The 21,286-nt window shown below is 36.1% G+C and overlaps 1 protein-coding gene across 3 annotated transcripts in view; it reads left to right on the top strand.

Annotated features, from left to right (window-relative positions):
- fstl5 (follistatin-like 5) overlaps window positions 1-21,286 on the top strand; it is a 139,334-nt gene that overhangs the window by 30,686 nt on the left and 87,362 nt on the right. For all 3 annotated transcript variants that reach the window (XM_026357190.1, XM_026357189.1, XM_026357191.1), the window contains exon 4: window positions 16,158-16,406. In XM_026357190.1, coding sequence (XP_026212975.1) covers window positions 16,158-16,406 — 249 coding nt within the window. The remainder of the gene's footprint in view (window positions 1-16,157; window positions 16,407-21,286) is intronic.

Here is a 21,286-nt window from a genome sequence, read left to right as displayed (position 1 = left end):
TTTAAAATATTTGCCTGAGCTTTTTTAACACACGATGTGTTCAATTGTCTCATGCTTTTATGTTGCTCACCCAGGTGATGGACAGTCAGTCTGTCCAGGGAGTATCCTGCCCCTGCTTTTTTACGTAATGCGTGCCGTTACCCTGAACTGAAGATGAGCGGATGAAAAAAAAAAAAGGATGGATGGATGGATATTATATCCCTACATTTAATGTGGATATGAAAACAAAAAAATATGAATGTCAGTGCCGAATAGGTGAAGACAGACAAATGTCTGCCGTTTTCCTGGACGCTCTGTAATTGGTGTCCCAGAACGAGCATATGCCACACAAACTGAGCTTGTTATGCAGGCTGCAGCAAGACCTTGGACTCTCGGTGAAATGCAATTTTACTGAATAAATAGACTGATTTAGCTATATGAAATACCTAATAAAACTTTCTGAAATAATCTTACCCTCCTCATTACATCTAACAAGTGTCATCAGAGGCAACACGGTTATGAAGGATGACTTTGTGCTGGTACGCAGTATTATGGCTGGCGTTTACAGACTATGTTCAGTGTAGCAAACCCTTGTTACTTTAGAAAATGGCACATTTGTCTATGTACTGTGCATATTACGTTAAAAAAAACGTGTTTACATTAGATCACCAGTGATTGGGGTTGTTAAACTTCCTGAAAATTCACTTTGAGACCAAACCTACAGACTAGGTCTAAACATACAGCAAAACAGCTACCTACTGCTTTTGTGCATTATTTAATCCTTACAGTACCTGTAAAGTCACAGCAAAAAAACGGCAAATTTACCAAATCTAGAGACGCTGTCTACTGTCTGCTTTGTAGTATTTCTACGTTAAATTCTACCGGTGTTGGCTGAATTGTCATTTTTGATTGATACTTTGATCAATATTAATTAAAACTGTGATTATGTGTCATGAATGCCTATATACCTTTCTGCCAATATTTATATAATCTAGCATTACGATTTGTATACGAGCCTTATTTTAGCTTCTTTGACTTTCAAGGTTCTGAAGGTAATATATCAGTTTTTGTCTTGGAAAAGTATTTGTCAAGCAGTTTCAGTTTCAGTCTTGTTCAAAATGGGCAGCTTGAGGTTGTTGCCATGTTTTTATCAGTTTGCAATCGACGATAAGTTCTTCAATCCTGTATTTTGATTGTTGCTTTGCTTCATGTAGCAATTGAGGTCTATCTGCATGTATATATATTCCCTTATGATGTATATTAAGCATTTTAGCTTGTGTAAAACATTTACAGCAGGAAATTGCTTATTAACAGTTAGTTGTAATAAATTACTATGATTTTAAATATAATGCTACACCAGACCTTAATTAATATCATAAAAAGCTAGCATTTAAAAAATGTCTGCACAGGTCAGACATGTTGGTTCAATAATCGCCCAGTTTAGACTTCACTGAAGAAAGATTTCCATATACACAGACTGCAATAGCATAGTCTTAAATAACAATCAAACATCCTAGACTGCTCCCATTAGTATGGTATAGCCTCTTAGTTTTGAACTCTGCACAAGAGCAAACATTTTGTTTTGTTGTTTTGTTGCCTGGCACCAATATTTATGTTCCCCCTAATTTATGTTGTCTCCCATTCTTTCATATACTGACATAATATATTAATTTGTATGCACAGCAGCTACCTTACCCCCACCAGACCCAAGACCATAGCAGAAGTACATTTGAATAATTCAGAGGCTGCAAACACCAAGTTCTAAATTGTATATTAATTCTAAAATTACTCCACACCCTCTGGGCCTGGGTTGCACTTTTATTAACTCGTCACAGTTGTATAGAAGAGTGGTGAATGCTGCATTGCACTGCACTTTTCTCAGACAGAATTATTGGAAGACTCTCTGTTTTGCCATCTAGCCTTTCACTGTTTTATCACAATTTAATTTGTAATAGCTTTTATACAGTCTTAATCAAGTTAGAGTAGACTGTGTACAGTCTCATTTTGGGCAGGGAGGGAAGTAGTTTTAAAAGACATGCTGTGGGCCTGCACTGCACCATCTGCTTATGAGCACCTCTGACAGGCTTAGATAAGTTGCCGAGTTAAAAAAAAAAAAAAAAAGTCCTGTAGGACTTTCCTCTTGAAGTCTCAAAGGACTTCTAGCTAGCTTTACAGGCCACTTATGCTCCTTGACCCACTAAGCCATAAGAGGACAGTCTTGTCTGCCCTAAATACTGTATGGTACAACTCTGTCACTTTCTCAGGGGAGAGAGGTGACTATACCTGAACCCTTCATGGTCACACTGCATTTCATTAGGCTGCATTTGAAATGCGTGTTTTTATGTTCTGTTTTAAATTTGTGACCACTTTGTCAGATTAGCATCTGAAAGGATACAGACTCTGAGAAGCAGGTGCTGCTTCTTCCGATTACTGGTGAAAAGATAAACTACTCATTGGTTCATATTAACTACATTTTAGTCATTCTAGAAAGTAATTTGTCCCAATGGTAAACATAAAATTAGTAACCTTGCTCATATTTGATTTGCCAGTGAAACTAAAAATTATATGAAAATATTTTCAAGGTAGGGCTTAGGTTTATTGTTGCAGCCCACTGTTTCAATATTTCACTGAAAGGAGAGGGTGCACATTTTATCACAATGTGATCCTTGAAATAATTTAATGAACATGACTTTATATGGCCAATATTGGGCAATAATATGGTCAACCAACCCTGTAAAGGTTTCATTTTGTATGATTCTTAATATTGATAGTTGTGAACAACGGTGTACTTCTCACCATCTATACCACACCCAACTAATGAATCGGCATACATGAGACAAGGCTTATTTCAAGGGCCATAATCTTACTATTGCTTACTGCCACTTTGTACATACAACAAACCCATTAATAATGCTATTAGGTACGTCTGTATGTTTTCTTCTGTAAAAAGTCAAATATTAACTTGATTTAGTGCATTCACCAGGGAAAAGTTGAAAACATGTACCACAAAGCCTCCAGTGTGTATCCTAAATTAGATTTAGATTAGATTTTTGAATAGTGTAATAAACTGCACAGTAGTTTCCCTTCGTAGCTGCTTGTTAACTAAACTCACCTGGTGTCCCAGGTGTGAAGCGGTTCCTAATTGGATGGCAAGAGTGTAAATCACCACAACTCTGCATTGTGTGAACTATAATTCAAACTAATTTAAATGTTTCCTGTCTGGGCACATACTTCTAATGAGCTACTATCTGTGGGAAATTATAGTTCATGTAGTGTTTCTTTAAATTAAGATTAAATTACTCTACTGCTCTTACCCCTGGATACTGATTTTAAAAGAGTTTGACTCTGTTTGCTCTCTAGTATACAACATCTTTTTCATCAGCAGAAGAGTGTGTCAACTAAAGCAGCTAGCAACTGGTCTACTTAAAATGAATGCAAGGCTGATTGTTGTGGACTTAATATTTGATTGCTTCAAAACGATGTCAGAAGAAAAATCCTCCATTGGTACTTTACCATCATTTCTTTTTATTTAACAGATTTTTATTCTGCACATTTAATGCTGATTATACAAAAGGTTCAAATTATAGTTATTTGACTCTTGGCTTTGAGGGAGAATATGTAATTTGACATTTATGGGCTGTAACATTGTACAGTGTCATGGCATGAAATCTATTTTTGGGCCTTTGAATTGCTTAATGAACTTGAAGGGAATGTTAAACTACTCATTTATAAGGGTAAATGAGTGATAGGTGTTGAGTTGATCGTCAGTACTGCCAAAGGAAGCATAACATGCTGCACATTTAGCAAGATCAACAATATTACCATCAACACTCATTTTCAGTGTATAAATGACTCCCAGGATGTTGATAACCATAATTTCTGGCAAACTATATCTTGAATATGTAAAATTAAATGGAGTGAGACCAATGTAATTGAGATTCATCAATAATTCTTAGTGATCTGCATGAACCCGTGAATCTTACAGTAGATAATGATGAAGGCTTGGCAATAGCCGTGCTCTTTTTTCCGTCTGAAGGTCAACGCAGAAATCATACAGAGGAACATTATCTTGAAAGACGGTTCTACCTCTCAGCCAAAATGAACTTTAATGTGCCTTTTATCTGTATAGCAGAACTGCATCAGTGTCCAAACATGAAATAAGTCCAAATAGAAGATACCCACACTGCCTATTCACTGCTTCTTTTACTGTACAATATTCAGAATGCATACAGCTTCCCACACTTAAAACTATTCCCAGAAGCTTGACTTTAATCCACCTCACAGCAGTGACAACAGCTTTAATATCTAAGACAACAATTGGAGTTAATTTTAAGAGGCATGAAAAGACAATTTGAGTGAAAACAGCTAAGGTCTTAGTGTCTCTAACACACTCAAATTTAAGATAATCTTTCAAAGCTCCTGCTTTGTTTAACTGTTCGTATCACCATATGTAGAGAGAGATAAAAAGTCGATTTGACTGACAGTATGCTGTTGTCTTGTCATATGGTCCTGTTCTCAGCAGGAGGTTTAGTTTATTGCTGCAGTTTGTGAGGGGGAAACACGACAGCAATTTTTGTTTTCTTCTTTTCTTTGATGAGCTGGAATCTTTTGTTTTTCATCATAGTGAAAACACCTCTCTTTTGCTGTTGTTTTTTTTTTTTTTGTCAGACTGGAGGAATGTGTGCTTTAATGTCCTATTTTTTGCTGATGTATAAATATATATATGGCCTTTGAAAGATGCTCCCACTGAATGTAAAAAGTGTAACCCTTAGAAGACTATATAACAAAAACCTTGATCTTTCTTCTTAGCTTTTTAACATAGAGCTGAGACGGACAACCATGTGAGCTTTATTACAAAAGAAATGCATTACTTTAAAAAAACATTCCTACTGCCATTTGATTAGTAGGCACAAAAAGTTGCCATCATAGCCTTAATCTTATGAAATCGAGTTTTTCAGGAGTACATGTACAACAACAGAAATGCAGATGAAATGTTGAATCAGTAGAGAAACCTGATGGAACTTGAGTTTATTTTGAAAATACTTACTACAATAATACTAATACAACTCTTATGTTCTTAAGGTGTGTCTTGAACATAGATGTGGATGTAATTTCAAACTAAACATATATTCATAGTAAAGAAAATCTGCATTTCCTTTGAGTTAATTTAGGTTTTCCTAAATAAAAATACAATCTTGAGTTTAGCCTCAATAATTCATCCTGCTTTGAATCCTTGCTGTATTATTTGTTGATAAACAAAATCTGAAGCTATGAAATCCTAGCAGTGCATTAACCTAAAGATGATCTGAAATAGAATATTTTTTAAAAATCTTTTCAGTCTTTGCAGGATCCGTTGCTGTGTATTGTAATATTGACTCCCAAAATAACAGATCTGGAAAGGGACTACTCCGCTTCTTTCTGTTTGCCTACCAACTAGACACCTCACTGTAATGTGAAGTAGTTATGGGAGTAGCGTGGGGTGCTTACAGTTAGTCTGCAATTTCTGATAAATGGGGCTGTTGGTGGAAACATTCTCAGTGCTGCATCCCGATGTGGACAGAATGAAAGAGGAGCTGGGCCCACGTTCAGTCATTAGGCAAGGGAATGAAATGGGACGGAAAGCTGCCAAGTGGCTGCCAGGTGCTCTCATATCCACTCTCTAGCACATGCACTCAGTCAGGGACCAGCACACACATATACTGTAAGAGGATGGAAGTAACACATTTCTTTTAGTCTTGTTACTGCTATTGAATACATTTGTGTGTGTTTTATAGAGTATTGGCTGAATTTTACATTCCATCTATTTCAGAGTAAGTTATGTAACATCCATGTAGGCATTAAAAGACCCGAGTAGTTGTAAATGTCGTAGCATTTGCTGAGGCACATGTAAGTGTTGAGTTGATCTTTATAGCAGTATGTTGTAAAATCGACAAGGAGAAAGTAAGTGTAGTAGGTAAATTAAAGATCAGGTGTATATTAAAGTGATATATATGCAGTGTAAGTTTTATTCAGGTAGTTGATGTTGCAGCCACATTTTGTTTTCTAGACCTTAATAGTAAGAAAAAGCAACCAAACAAAAAACAAATCTATCTGAAAAATTAGATGTTCAGAATTATTTTAGCTACAAATATGTAGACGTTAGAAAAAATCAGAATTTCTTAGCTTGATCATACCACATATTTTTTTTTTAAATACAAAAACCTAAATCATCAGTGCTATAGTTAGTTTAATAACACTTTCTTTGAATCTAAATTCAGCTTTCATTGTGTTGTTGATAAATATGTGCAGCTTTTTACGTTTGTAATTAAAGTGTTGATAAAGTGAAAGTGGTGAGCTGCACAAGATGAGAAATGTTGATTAAATTAGTCTGACACTTACTGTGCATACTTTATTCTTCCCACCTTGCTTGATCCAAATACAAATCCTAACTGTTGTATTAATTAAATTAAAATGTTGATATGAAACCATGCAAGATTAACAGAGATTCTAGCTTCTTGAATTTAATTGTTGTGTATTTAACTGCTTCTTTTGCTAGAGAAGGCTAAACACTCACACACAATTGTAGATCATAGACGGTGATCATTTTATTGTCATGAAAGGTTATTTAGTGAGTTATTTTACTTCAACTCAAACTTTAACCAGTAATTCCTTCTTGCTGCACATTGTATAGGTCCAAGTAGCATTTTTCCTCCACCTTGTTATCACAAACATGTTGCTGCAGGAAACTGAATCTGTTACCATAATATTTCATGATCATATTGTACTTGACGTGCATCATGTGTGTTCTGAGAGCTAATCATTTCTAAAATGTGCAAAACTAGCAAAAGCACATGATGGTTCATTCAGTGGTAATGTTTTGAAGGTGATGGATATCCAACGTGCATGTTATATGTCACATTAAATGTCACAGTGCTAAAGCCTGGGGGTCAGTTACCTGTGTAAAACACACGCTAGAGCGTCTTTCCAGTGGTGTTTAAAAGTGCAGTGTAAATAGGCAAAGGCGTCTTAAAGACAGGGACACCTTCTCACAATGTTTCTGTGGAAGAGAGGCTAATGAAGGAGTCTCAGCCACAGGAGAGAACATTCACTGACAACTTTTAGTGACTAACCTTAAAGAGAGTAATTAACGTCTGATCAAAAAGTCACTGCTAGTTTTTTTTTTTTTTTTTATAAATTGATAAGGTGTCTGAAAAGTTGCTAAATCTAGCAACACATGAGCTAAACTGTAAAAACTGCACACTGGAAAGTTATGTCATCACACACGTCTACACACTTGGCATCTCTAGACTAGAGACGAAAGTAATGAACAAACTGCACAGAAATAGGGAATAGGTTGTCATATTTATTGAATTAAATTTCAGCCTTTTGAGGTTATATAATTGCACAGGCTGACATCATGATTGCAGTTGAGTTTAGATTGGTTCTCCAGCAGCAGTAGTTTGTGCTAAGCAGTGTTAGGTTAAACTATGTTTGACAAATCGATCTTTAGGTTCACTTTAGTTTATTGCTATAGGTTAAGGGCTAATAGCGACTTGCTTTAGCCTAGTTGCTATGCAGCTGTATTTACTGTATTATAAATATCAATTCATACCTTCCACATCTGTGTGTCTGCTAGTTTGTAAAGGCCAGGATGGACTCTCTTTGCATATTCATGTGCAGCCCCCAAATCTAAAGTTATCAGTTCTTAAAACTGTTCTTCTGTAGCATTTACACATGCTAAGTTAGTTTAGGTGGTAATTTATTCAAGTTGTTTAGTAAAATACAAAGAAACAAACAAATTATCATGAAGTTTTGTAGTGAGCATATGTGGAATATGTCCACATGGAAAGTATGAACTGGCCTTTATTGACTTTGTGTTGAGATAAATTGTTTAGGTGATGTTCTTTTGTATTCCAAACCAGACATAATGTAGGTTTCCAGTTAAATAGGTTTCCATTATAAACTGAATCATAATACAATATTTATTGTAGTGCACAATAAATATGGACATATCTACAAATCATCACCATAATGGAATCACACAATTGACAAACATTTACATGTAGTCATTTAGCAGATGCTTTTATCCAAAGCTACTTATAAGTAAGTTACAAGGTACAAGACAAAGGCGGTGTAAGCGTAAGGAGGTCTTGCCTAAGGACCCCTACTGTAGGTAGGCCACAGCTGGTATTCAAGCCCCTGTCTCCCACATGAAGGGCAGTGATCTTACCACTACACTATCCAGAACAGATAGATAGCCACAAACAAAAACATAACATTACACAGCATCAGAAATCATAATAATTATTGCCAATTATGTCCCAGAATAAAGTGTTAATGTAAATAACAAAGCTTATTTTCTAAGTAAATTGAAATCCTGGGGGGAAGAACAAAGATTTAATTTTTCACTCTGAAAGAGGTATTACCCTGCTACACTAGACATTTTTTCATTGTGAATCACGAGTCTAATTAATCTGGGGTGATTTGAATTTGAAGTTGTAAAACAATAAAATACTGAATAAAATCTATGGTGAATGGATACTTTTACTAAGCACTGGAGGTGACAACAATACAGCAATTGCAGTTTATTCTTGTATTCTTTTATATATTATACTTCATGTTTTTCTTTCACAGCATGTCCTTTGCTCTGTGGCTTTGCTGTAAATGTGTTGGACAACATTTTATAGAAAAAAAAAAAAAAAAAAAACTGTACCTGACTTGATTCGGGAATTCTGTACAGATGTGTTCATGTGCCTGTATAAATAGATGTTTGTAGGGAGATGGGTGTTCAGTAGTAAACACCCCTGTCTCATATCTTGTCTTGTTGAAAAATGTAATACATTTTCCTGTTGCTTTTTTATCTAAAGTTTTTTCTATCATACATGATAATTTGAGGTACAGAATGGCTTTTTGCTGCTGCTCTTGTCAGCACATAGTGGATTTGACCCTTGCACTTTTTTTTTACTGTGCCTGTCTTTACTGTGAAAATTGCATTTCACTCTTCAGTGTTCAGTCATCTTGTAAAAGAGTTAAATATCTAAAATGTGATGTTTTTATAGTTAGAAAGCAAAGAGTAAGGTTGGCCAGGCTTGAAATCGGCAGGCTGCAGGCAGCTTTCATTCAAAAAAAGGAATAAGTTTTCCTTTTATATGAATAATTCAAGAATTAATCCTCTGTTCACGTTTACTTATTGTTAAGTAGTGTGAACTTAATGAATATAAGAAATGGCATCACACCTTTTTAAAGAATTTACTTTTCAATGCTTAGTATTTCAGAACTATGGGATGGACTCTATGAGCTGGAAAGGAAGTCATCAATGTTTTAAACATAGAAGGTTACTCGGCTCCAAAGGGTTGAAAAAAGCTCTTACGCCTCAAATAGCTTCTCATAAAATGTTCACGAGTTGTTTATGCCACCAGGAGTAAAGTGTTGTCACAGTGCTGCAATTAGCATATGGTGGGGGAAGCAGAGGAAGTGCATTTCAGCAGGTGATAACACAACACCTCCATAATGCTGCTGATGGTTACAGGTTTTCCAGCAGGTCTACACCATGGAGGCAGAGAGAAATTAGTGTTTCACTTGACGTGCGTAAAGTTGAAGATAACAAAGCTACAACTGGCTGCCTTTTTGAGACTTACTACCCCTAGAAAGTAGTTTTTAACTAAAATAGGGTTTTTGCTAAGAATACTTTAGGTGAAGTTGCTGCACGTCTCTGTATTTAAGCACACAAGATGAATTGACTGCTGAGTGTTAAAAAGTGATAATTATGCACATTTACTCTTCATAAACTTAGAACCATAGCTGTGCAAACTTTCCATTAGAGACAGGAGTGGTGCTTTGTTGTAAATGTCTTCGTAGCTGAAGATTTTGAGTAAACGCTATCCTCTCAAAGTAAAATGGAGAAGTTAGAAAAGCTTAATTTTGCTTTTAAAGGGTATCTTCTGGCAGTGCAGTTATTTTTGAGTATGACTTTGAAATAAAAGCTCAAGGATAACTGCGCAATGCCAAGCAAAACATTTTACATTGTAAATTAAATGAATCATTTTACCAATTGAAGTGTGCAGTGCAGCAACTGGTTTGCCTTAAAACCTCCAATTATACATTTTGCTGTGTTGTTTGCACCTAATAACCAAATTGTCTTTATTTAGAACTCTGTATAATGGTTAAAACTTTGTCTTTCTAGTCAAACTTAAACCACTACTACTGTATGTATACATACAGATAAAGCTGACTGAATCATTTTAGTCAAACTTTGGGCCATTAAATTCCTTTCTCTACATATGTCACAAATAATTCAGTCTATAAATTGGTGACATTTGTGGGTTTACTTTTTCCGAGACGCTACTAATGGTCACAGTTTAGTTCCACTACTGTTAGAGAAAACCTTGTGTGATAGCAGACTGAATGATATTTAGATATTTAGTTGTGAATACATTAAACATTTCCGTTGCATGACAACAGGTTGACTAAAAATACATCTAGCTGCTGCTGCTGCTGTAGCTGCCAGTATCTGCAGCTCTGTTCTCAGCTTTATGTACCTGTGCAATGTCTGCTTAGAGTTTCAAAGAACTTAATTGAGTAAAGTGTCAGCTGGTGTGAGGCAATGTGACAATGTCTATTAGCTACTTAAAGTTATAGTGTTATTTCAGTAGGCATTTATTCAGATTTGCGTCCCCTTGTTCTCTTTCATGGGCCTTGTGGGCCAGCTTAACTCAACACACCAAGTGAGCTCAGAGACTCTGACTGTTGTTTACCACTGCTCTTTCCCTCAGGACTCTGAGTTGCTGTAATGGAAAATATCAGATGGGTACTAGATGAACATTCTTAGTTTAGGAAGAGAGGAAAAAGCCATGCCAGAAAAAGGAGGTAGAGTAAAGCTTGTTGAAAAAGAAATGCATGTCCAAGAGTGAATGTTCTTCAAAACACTGGGGCATATTGCCTAAGTGGATGTGAGCATTTACATTCAGCATGGGCACCACAGATGTAAAAAGGCAGCTGAAATGGCTCTACAAAGAGATCAGGTTGTTACACGTTCGTAGAGGGCAGGTTCCATTATACCGCTTTGTGTTTTTTTTTTTTTTTCTCAGGCTTGTCTTTCGCTGTGATAGCAAGGCTTTGATCCATCTGCAGTGACAATCTGATTATGTTGGCCATGTCCAAGTACTTCTGTTATCCCTTTACACTGTGTTCACCTCATTATGCATGCAGCAAGGAATGATGCCCTTCAGATGATGCTCACTGGAGTCACATATGTCAAGACCTTGGTGTTGTCTACATGCTCTGACTAAAAGTTAACATTTTACCTGCACAGAGTGCATTTTAACCTGCTTGTTTTTAATTATACAATTCAGACTCATTTTCTTAGTATCTAAAGCATCTTTGCATCCATAGCATTTAAGTTACTGAGCACAGTGAAGTATAGCCAACACGTATTGTACCACCTAAATAAAAACAAATAACAGAGCTAAAACACCAAGATGCAATATTTTATTTGTTGATCGATTGTTTTCTTTAAAAACATCTATTTTTTCTGAACAATTGCAATAGAATATTTTCTCATTGTTTTTCCCTTATTTTATTCAGGATGAAGAGTATAAATCTCTGCAGGTTTCCAGCCAAGTACGTGCTTAGTGTAATCATTAAAAGCAATCTTAAATTCAAAGCTAGTAAAAAATAAAGGCTGAAAAACTTTCCTCCTGCTTTGGACCTGTTGCAGGTCTTTTGTTAACTCTATATACAATTTAGTTCCATAATGGTTTCAAATAGCCGTAGTGGTACGATGCAGAACTAGACAAGTGGCAGCTCATCCTGCATCATCACATTTCCTACTCTATGAGACTGTAATGAATGTTGTTTTTTTTTTTTCTGTATTCCTTGTGATAAAATGAGTGTCGTAATAGAAACAAAACCACAAACTGCCTTGAAAACAAGCATCTGCTGTGTCCTTGAGCAAGACACATAATTGCATTGTTTCTGCGATGATTTATGCTCCCAGCAGGTGTTTATGTTACACAGTAACAGTTCAAAAGTCTCATGAAAAACCACAGTATTACACTGAACACTAAGCATCATGTGTTTCTGTTCACGCTCTGAAAAAGTAATTGGTCATCAATAAATAAATAGCTGTGTACAATTCCTCATTTGTCTATGGTGTGAGCTGATGACCAGGCTGTTGGATGTGCATACTGATAACAAATGATGGTGCCCTTCACTGACCCCGCTGGTGGCACAGGGTGCCTGACTGTGCGACACAAATTCACTGAATAATCATTATGCCAGGGCACCGCAGGGAATTAATAAACTAGCAAATTGACTGGCTCCAATCAGGTCACAGTGTACACACTTGTATCTCGTCTAAATCCTCTGTGACGGCCAGAGGATAATGCAGGAGTGTGTGTGGGGCGATATTAGGGATGTGAATGAGGCTCAACACTTTAAGTCCGTTTGTTTAGTCAGTCGTGCAACAGCTAAAATCATTTTAACGCATTTAATTTAAGGCAGCATAACTGTCAAACGCATTTTCTTTCTTATATAAATATGTGACATTAACTTGTATAAATATGCAATATTAACTTCTCAAAATAGAAACCTGTATTTGTGTGGCTTTTAGGAGGCAGCAGTAATATACAGGGCTACATAGAAACAAACCATATTACACTAACAAGTGTTTTGAATGTGGCACACACACACTAATACTAACCTCATATTGTGTAATGCATCTAAACTCAGAATCAAAGGAATTTCTTTTATGCAGTACTCTACCTCTCTACATGTTTAGTCTGTATACACAAGGTGTTTATCTTGCAGTACATGTGAGTTTAGTTATCAGCAAGCCATGCTGCTCAAAGCCTAGAGCATCATAGAAAGTAATTAATGCAGTGAAGCACTACTCTCTGGTCAATATTTATTGATCAGTAGTGAAACTGTATGTGTGTAAGTTTTGGGTGCTTCTGTTATGCATCTCCTTTCTATGTTTTCCACTTCAGTTGGAGAGTCTTATTTAAAGTAAATACAGTTAAGCCTAATGTTGTATGAATTCTGATCATGTGCCATATGCCAGGACTTATAAAGTTTGGACAAAATGTAATGCCTTATACAAAACATTTACTGGCAAGATTTTGTTCTTATACAGGTATTGCAGCACTGTTTGGATGGCTGGATGTAGTAAAAACATGATTTGAACACTGATGACTAAGGTTAACACTACAGTATCTCATGCTTCATGTCATAATTTCACGCCACTTCCGTTAACCATTAACCCAACTATAATCGAGTGTAAGTTACCTAAACATATTAACAAAAATGATAACCTTTCTTTTGCATCCAGTAGTGGATATGGAAGGGAAAACAAATGACAAACATTGATATTGACCATTTGTTAATATAAGTTGTTTTTGTACACGGGGAACGAATATAAATGACAATAGTATACAATAACATTTGAAAATTTGTTAACACTTTAGAAATTTTATCTATGTTCTTGAATAAACAAATATCTAAAATATAATCAGATTTTTATGAAAGTTTCCAACAAGTGACAGATCCGTCTGTTTTTCCACCGGCTTGCTCTGGGCAAATCCAGTTAACAAGGCATCTCATCAGTTTTGTTGCGTTATGACTCTGGTCCTGCTGTGATGTGATCAAATTCAGACAATTTTGAAATTAAACAGATGCCTGCATTTATTTCTGTTGAAACTGTTTGCCTTGTAGTAAAAATGTACCTGTTTAAAATAGCTGATTATGGACAGGGCTGACCATTTCAAGTTGGCCCATAGTGGTTCAGACTAAATACAAGATCTCCTTACAGTTTAATTCTTAAACCTATGTCTCTGTGGCATTATCCTTTGATAACAACACACACTGTATGTCACTCTGTTCTCTGGGACTTGCCTGCCTTTTTTGAGATTGTTGTAGCCTATAATGTCTGAATATTGTGTCCACAACACACTGTACATTACAATGTATGTTGCAAGTTTTTAGGCATTTTTTGAAGTTACATTTTGGGAGAAAGTTAAATTTGCAAAATGAGTTTGAATATTTGTATAATTCATCATTTGTAGCATTAAAATAACACACAGCCATGCAAACGGGCAAATATGCCTCCATCACTACACTACTGTTATCACTAATCTAACTCACCTTGATTTCTGCAGTCTGGATGCAAAAGTCTCTGTCAGGGTGATTTGCCTCGTCTACTGTTCCCAGGCGTCAGCAATCTCTGGGTGTTTTTTTTCTTTATAGAAAAGTGTCAATTGATGACATTGGTTCCACACAACGTTGTACCCCTGCCTTGATGTAGAACATCAGAGCATTCCGTGAATGGAATTTAGCAGGAACTTGATTACAAGGTTAGGTTAGGATTAGGTTTACAAAAATTTCTAAATTCACTGATATGCATAGATTGAATGTTATTTGGTTTTTATTGTGTTCTTTAAAAAACTATTCACATGGTTTCTCTGTAGCCATTGAAAAGCTCTGCTCACTGTAATTAACAAAAACAAGAAATGTTGTGACATAATTTTTACTGTAATCTTATTACTGTAGCAGTTTTCTAAAGAGCAGTATACTAATAAATAGCAAAACATTAACCCTTTAACAAACAAACCTGTAATCCTTCCTGTTTAGTTGTTGCCAGTTCCCTCTATTCATACCTTTATGTAATTGTGCAGCCTTGAGATGCATTCACTCTGATGGGTTTCTGTGTTTATATATATATATTTTTTCTTGATCCATCATACCCCTCTACCACTTGGACTGACTTTAGATGTGGTTCATGGGTTCCAGTACAGATGGATCTGTGACCTGTCAAAGCGTGTTAGTATTACTGCAGGTATAAAAGGCAGACCACGTCAGAATCTTCTCCTCAGAGAAAATCACTCATCATTTCTTAAATCAAAATCTTGTTCTCATGAGAAGTTTTTAAATGAAGCCGTCCTCACAGTCCTGCCCTATATCCCTTTGTTTATTCTTTCTTTTTGTGAATTTGTGTACTTTTTCTCACCCTGCTATTGCTCAAAAACATATAAGCTGCAATGTTTGCCTCTGTTATTACCTTTTTCCCTGGTACTCCACTAATCCTGATAGAGAAATCTCTTTTTCTTGCCTCCTCAAAATAGTGTGTAGTTCAGGGTCTGCTTCAGAACTGCACCACTGAAGCCAGTCGGGAATAAGGTTTTCACTCAAGGACACTTTGCCTACATTTCATTTTCAGTTTATTTTCATTTCAAACCCCTCAACTCTGGAGCCCTCAAATCAAATGAATACTCAATGACATTTTAGCCCTTGTCACTATAAGAATTACTTTGAGTGAGAAATTATTTGTTACTGTGAAACCCAAACTGCCCCTTCCCCCATCTAGTCATTCACTAGAGGGGAGGCAGTGTTAATTCACATGAAATCAGACTTCAGAGCAAAGTGAAGGGTATAAATAAGCAGGTCAACTGTAGGACACATTGCCACTGTAAACATACTCCATGCCAGATTTCTCCCTTTCAAAATGAATCGGTGACTAGTTGTCACCCCTTGTCACGGGTTTATTAACTGAGAGTTCAACCAAACAACTTTGAACCAACAAGTTTCATGTTCGTGATTTTTTTCCCAATATTTTTTTTTTTAAAGTTTAAAAGATATTTTTTTCAACCTTGTAGTAGTGATGCTTCTGGTGAGTCCTTAACCAACCATTGTACATCACTGCTCTTTGCAATAGCTCAGTCAATGTCTTTTCTGTATATACAATACTTGCATTCAGCGCTAGAGCTTTTAGAAATTTAGAAAGTATACTTCCCTTAGCCTATAAAATGATCTGAGGTGTAATAGATATAGTGAGTCTTCACTGGGTAAAAATGGATTTAAAGCATTGGCTTTTCTTCAAGGCTACATAATACTGGTAGATGACCTGAAATTCACTTTGAATTATATGACACATTCGCCATTTTTTTTAATATAGCAACATGCTGATCTGAAAATACAAAACTGAAGATTTTTCTTTGTAGTGCATTTAGGATGATATTTGGGATGAACTGCATGGACACTCCCACTGGTTGAACTTGACTTGCAGGAGCCTGACACTGGAGACATGACAAGAAGACTGTAATGAAAGCTTAAACTCAGCTATTTCATCTGTTTTTGAAGGTACACATGTAGATTACCATTTGTGATCAGAAGTTTTATTCATTGTTTGTGTGTGTATGTTTCTACAGGTTTTATGGGACACAGTGACTCTCAAGGTCCATGTGAACACAAGTACTGTGGCTTAGGGCGTCACTGTGTGTTGAACCATGAGACTGGCCAAGGAGAGTGCAAGTGCTTGGATCATTGTAAACCACACTATAAACCTGTGTGCGGTTCAGATGGGAAGCTGTACCAGAACCATTGTGAGCTTCATCGCGCCTCCTGTCTCCGAGGACACAGGATTACCATCATGCACAGTGAGGAGTGCTTCTACAAAGGTAGGAGCTGATGAACGTCTTTTCTAATGACGGTGTGAAATGTGTGAGGTCCTGGTGGCCATGTACCCTGTGTAATTGATATGATCAGGGCTTGATTACCTCTGACAAAATGTAATACACCCAGGATATTTAAATTTGAGTTTTTGCAAAAGTTACCTTAAATAAAAGTTGCTCACAAACTGAGCAGTGTTTGTTGTTGATATAATTTTCACAATGAAAGTACCTACAAAATTTACTATTTAAATTGTCAGTTATATTTTCCTCTAGATGTGTGTAGTTTTATGTAAAATAGTTACCCCTATGGGACAAATGTTTAGCCGCTGGCAGCGTTGGGGCCATGGTTGACCTATTGAGCCACACAAGACTGCATCTAGATTACTTATGACCTACAGCAACAGGGAAATGAAAGTGAATTAAGGCAACCTCATCAACACTGAAGAAAAGGAATAACTGAATGTTATATGAGGCAGAGACTGGAGTAAGAAATAGCTGTTGGCCAAATGGTAACTGCTAAGCCAGTCTTCTCAACAAGCCTCTGTACCATCATTAGGACGTTTTATTCTACTTGGTTGGTAAAAAGATGATCTCTTTTTGACTTTGATGCAGAAGGCTTAAGTGGCTCATTTAATAGCACAGTATCAGATACAAATATACAAAATAAGCTCCACAAACAGTGAAGAGAGTAAACAAACAATTTGTACACCACTTTATAAAGTTAGTATGTTTTCCACATACAGTATGATGCCTAATATATGATGCCTCTGCGTCGTCATTAGGATTTTTCTTTCCAACATTGTACTTGGTTGGTAAAATAATGCAAATCATTTTTGACCTTTTGGGATGCAGCCACTTTGGTTGAATCTACTTGGACTGTAGATTTATAGGTACCTTCCAGTGTTGAGTTAGACACATAAATACAAATACAAAGTTATAGCCAGACAACTATTAGCCTTGCTTAGCATTAACATAGACAGAAATAGGGGGGAAATGGCTATCCTGTCTCTGTGTGAAGTTAATAAACCTCTAAAGCTCTAATTAGCAACACCTCTTAATAATTAAGTAGTTTGCAGGCAACCAGTGAAGACTAGGGGAAGGTAATGTAAAGCCTAGATATCCTCCTGGGACCCACAGAAATAAACGTTGTGTATTTTGTGTGCCATTTTTAAATAACTCTAAATAAATAAATAGAAAATGTATTTTAAAAGCATTAATTATTTTTTGTGATATTTCATTTGTATCGGACATTGGGACTTTGTCTCTTTTCTTTATTTAGCGGCAGGAAAATATTTTGGAATAACAAACAAAAACATAATAAAATAAACAGAAAATTCAATAAATTGGACATTAACAATTGTTAGCTTAGCATTCAACTTTCAACTACTATTTATCGCAGTCCAACTGTGCAAAATATTTTTTCATACGTGTAAAAAAAAAAAAAAAAAAGAAAATTTTAGTCAATATGTTTAAAAAGTGGTAAGTCAGAAGTTAAAATTCCTCTGTTCATGCAAATTAGAATTCTTTTGGTTTCTTAAAAAGCATTAAGTGGAATATGAAAACAGGTAATTTGAAAAAAATCTGACCTCTTATTTTCAGAGACCCACTCCTCAAGAGTACAGGGTAGGCTAAGTGGTTGCTGGTATGCAGAAACTCATGTCATATTTGAAAAATATGGGCCTGTAACTAAAGACTGCAGCAATGTAACAGAGCATTTCCAGCATTGTAGAAGAGTTGTGTGCATTATTGCTTAGTGAATTCAACATGGACACACTTATCCTATAGCTCTTTCTGAAATGCACGGCTTGGTTTAGAGGTAGGAGCAGCTGGTACTGCTGTGGTGTTCATATTTCCCCAGAGACGGTTGACTGCTCTCTACCATTGATTGTATAAACACACCAATTATTTGTATTCCCTGGAAAGAAGGCTACTCCTTTTTGTAAAGCTAGGCATTGGTAAAGTTAGAGCTCCTGACACTCTGCACCTTTGTTCTGTTCAGGGTGAAGGGAATTGCAGCAAACTGCTCTCAGACAGCACATTCATAATATTCATGAGCAATTGACTGAGTCTCTGCATTGATTTGACAGGGGTTCTTAGCTCACTTGTTAATTTTGTAAAGTAACATTGTGGAAGAAGGGGAACTGCTTTGGTTTTCTAGAGTTCTGCACATGGAATTATCTGTGGTTCTCCTTAGGTTGTAAAGCCAAATCAAACCAAGCCAAAACAAACAAATATAGCAGGTTTGTCCATTTCCACTGCTGAAGAAGATGAATAAATATAAATGTACTGTACTAAAGGAAACATGTACTCCCCACAACACAGTTGTACTCTTACGCTTCAAGCTTTTACAACAAGACAGTATAAGAGCCAGACTGACTTAAAACGGCTGCGTCATAACTTGGCATACATTAAGAAAAACTTGTGCAGAAACATTGAGGGTAAGCAAGTGGTAACAATCAAAACATCTGTTTCATTCCAGTCACTGAAAAAGGCATTCAGATCAATGATACATCCCTCACGGGTGACAGACCTAATCAGCCTCTCTCATGTGCCCTGTCAGACTACCCCCCTTCAACCTCCTCAACACCAATCAGCATTTATCCGCAATGCAGAGTGGGATATTTGACCAATGTCAGGCAATCAATATCAGATCAACAGGAGCCAAAAGAAGGAATAAAAAACACCAAGCACTCTTTTTTTCTCCTGTCTCCTTCCTTGCTCCATCCAGACAGTTTTTTTTTTCTGTGACTGATATGTAATCAATTTCTCATTGGATGAGACCTCCAGGGTGCGGAAACAGGGACCTGTTGGAGTGATTAGCATATATTAGATATTTGCTAAAGGCATTGTATTCTTTTAATACTATCAAATATAAAAGGAAAAAAAACGTAAATTATGGGTTGTTTACAGTTTTAAATCTTTACACAGGAAAGCTGGTTGCCTGAATAATACGTTGCTGTAAAGAGTTTGTTCTTTATAGTTACTACTAAAGGCATCAAGGTAATCAGAGGAAATGGACAATTGAGCAAATGTAATAGAGCTTACAACCAAATCTGGATGTAATTATGATTCAGGTTTTATTAGTGGGTAAAATAGAGTACGCCTTTAGTCCTATATTAAATGTATCACCTGGTTGTTTGTCCTCCCACTAATGGGTTCAGTTTACCTGTTAATATGGAGAAACATAGTCATTATCACATCACAAAAATGAATCTCTTTCACTTCAATGTGAGTTCCTTTTACCAAAGAGTTTATGTTTTGGGGCCATTTGTTTCTCTGTTTGTGTCAGTTAACAGATTTTAGTTGAATTACCTCAATGGCAAGTTGGTGCTTTTTAACCAAGAAGCTGGCGATCCCTAGTGAACAAAATATCTATTGACCAATCAGTCACTCATTGGCCTAGATGAGAACATCTCAAGACTGATGTGCCTTGCCTTTTTCTCTAGTGCAAAGACCTGGTTGACTTTTTTTGTGAAAAAAGTATTAAGTAGATTTCCATGAAACAAAAAATACCATTCACAAATTGAGCCCCATTTGACACATTTCTTTTGTTCCACAAGACACATTGTGTTACTAATACAAGTTTATTAATTAACTGTTTCATTATTAGAAAACCCTTTTGCCAGTTTGCCAGCACACAGTGGTACCCATGCACAGAATTGTTTTATTTTTGTATATTTGGTATGTATATTTAACCATATCTGTCTGAGAGAACAATTCTGTTTATGATCAGTTAACTGGATGACACTTTCTTTGTGCTCTACTGTGCCTGTTTCCTGTTACTTGTTTGCTGCTTAAAATGCCAAACAGTGGCTCAGATCTACTATCACTAACTAATGTTGAATCCATGACTGAAATTGACAAAGTCAATCAGAATCAGAAAAAGTCTCAGAATCAAATCGGATCTCAATCTTCTCTTGATATACATCACTTTCAGAACTAGTTCAACATCAACTTTTTGTTTGAAATCAGGACCTTCAGTATTTAAAACAAGTAGTGAAAAAAGTGTGAATTCAGTCACATACAATACAATCAATACTAAGTCGACTTCTGCTATGTGCAGGCCTACAGTACAGTATGTTTATTTCTGATATATATATATATATATATATATATTGAGCATCCTTGGCACTTATGACAAAAATATTAGATAAATTCAGGGTTAAATAATCAAATTCCCTGTAGTATGTTCCCCATGCCTGACTGTGTCATTCATCCATATATTTGTAGTTTCCAGTTAACCATAAATATGGTAATATTAATGCAGATCAGCTGAGCAAGGATTAAACAAATGCATTTTACACGTCTTACAAACGGATGGAGACACTGTTTAACACAAACTGTCTTTTTCTGTATTTTTTTCATAGTAATTCAGCCAATTATAATTGGAATTTAAGTTTTTCTTTTTTTATGTGATTTTTAAGGATTGATTTGTTCACTCAGTTGTTGCCACTTGCACTGCATGGGAAGATTGTCATAACAGCAGCATAGGGTCTTTTTCTGTCCAATATATTAAAGTGGCTGTAATCTATGACCATGGGCTGTTAAATACAAAACACAATGCCGTAAATGAACTGTCAATGCCAGATGAATGACCTGCTGGCTTCACTAACGCTCTGCTGACTGCCACAAATTGGCTCATACTTTTTCTGTTGTTTGATATACAGAAGTTAATGAAATGGCGATCAGCCGGTCACCAATGATCTATTTTCATCATTTATCAGGCACTTAAATTCAGTGGCCAAACAGTCAGTGGAAAACTACTGGGCAGGTCATCTTTATTTTAAAATAATACATGCAGCAGATCTGAAATTAAAGCAAGGCTCTCCAGTACTACAGTATTTCTGATTAAACACATGAGTGTCACATCGAGTGCAGATAATCTT

The sequence above is a fragment of the Anabas testudineus genome, chromosome 10 (assembly GCF_900324465.2).
Source record: "Anabas testudineus chromosome 10, fAnaTes1.2, whole genome shotgun sequence".
Taxonomy (NCBI): domain Eukaryota; kingdom Metazoa; phylum Chordata; class Actinopteri; order Anabantiformes; family Anabantidae; genus Anabas; species Anabas testudineus.
The sequence above is the reverse complement of the archived record's forward strand: the minus strand, read 5'-3'. Positions and strand labels throughout refer to the sequence as shown.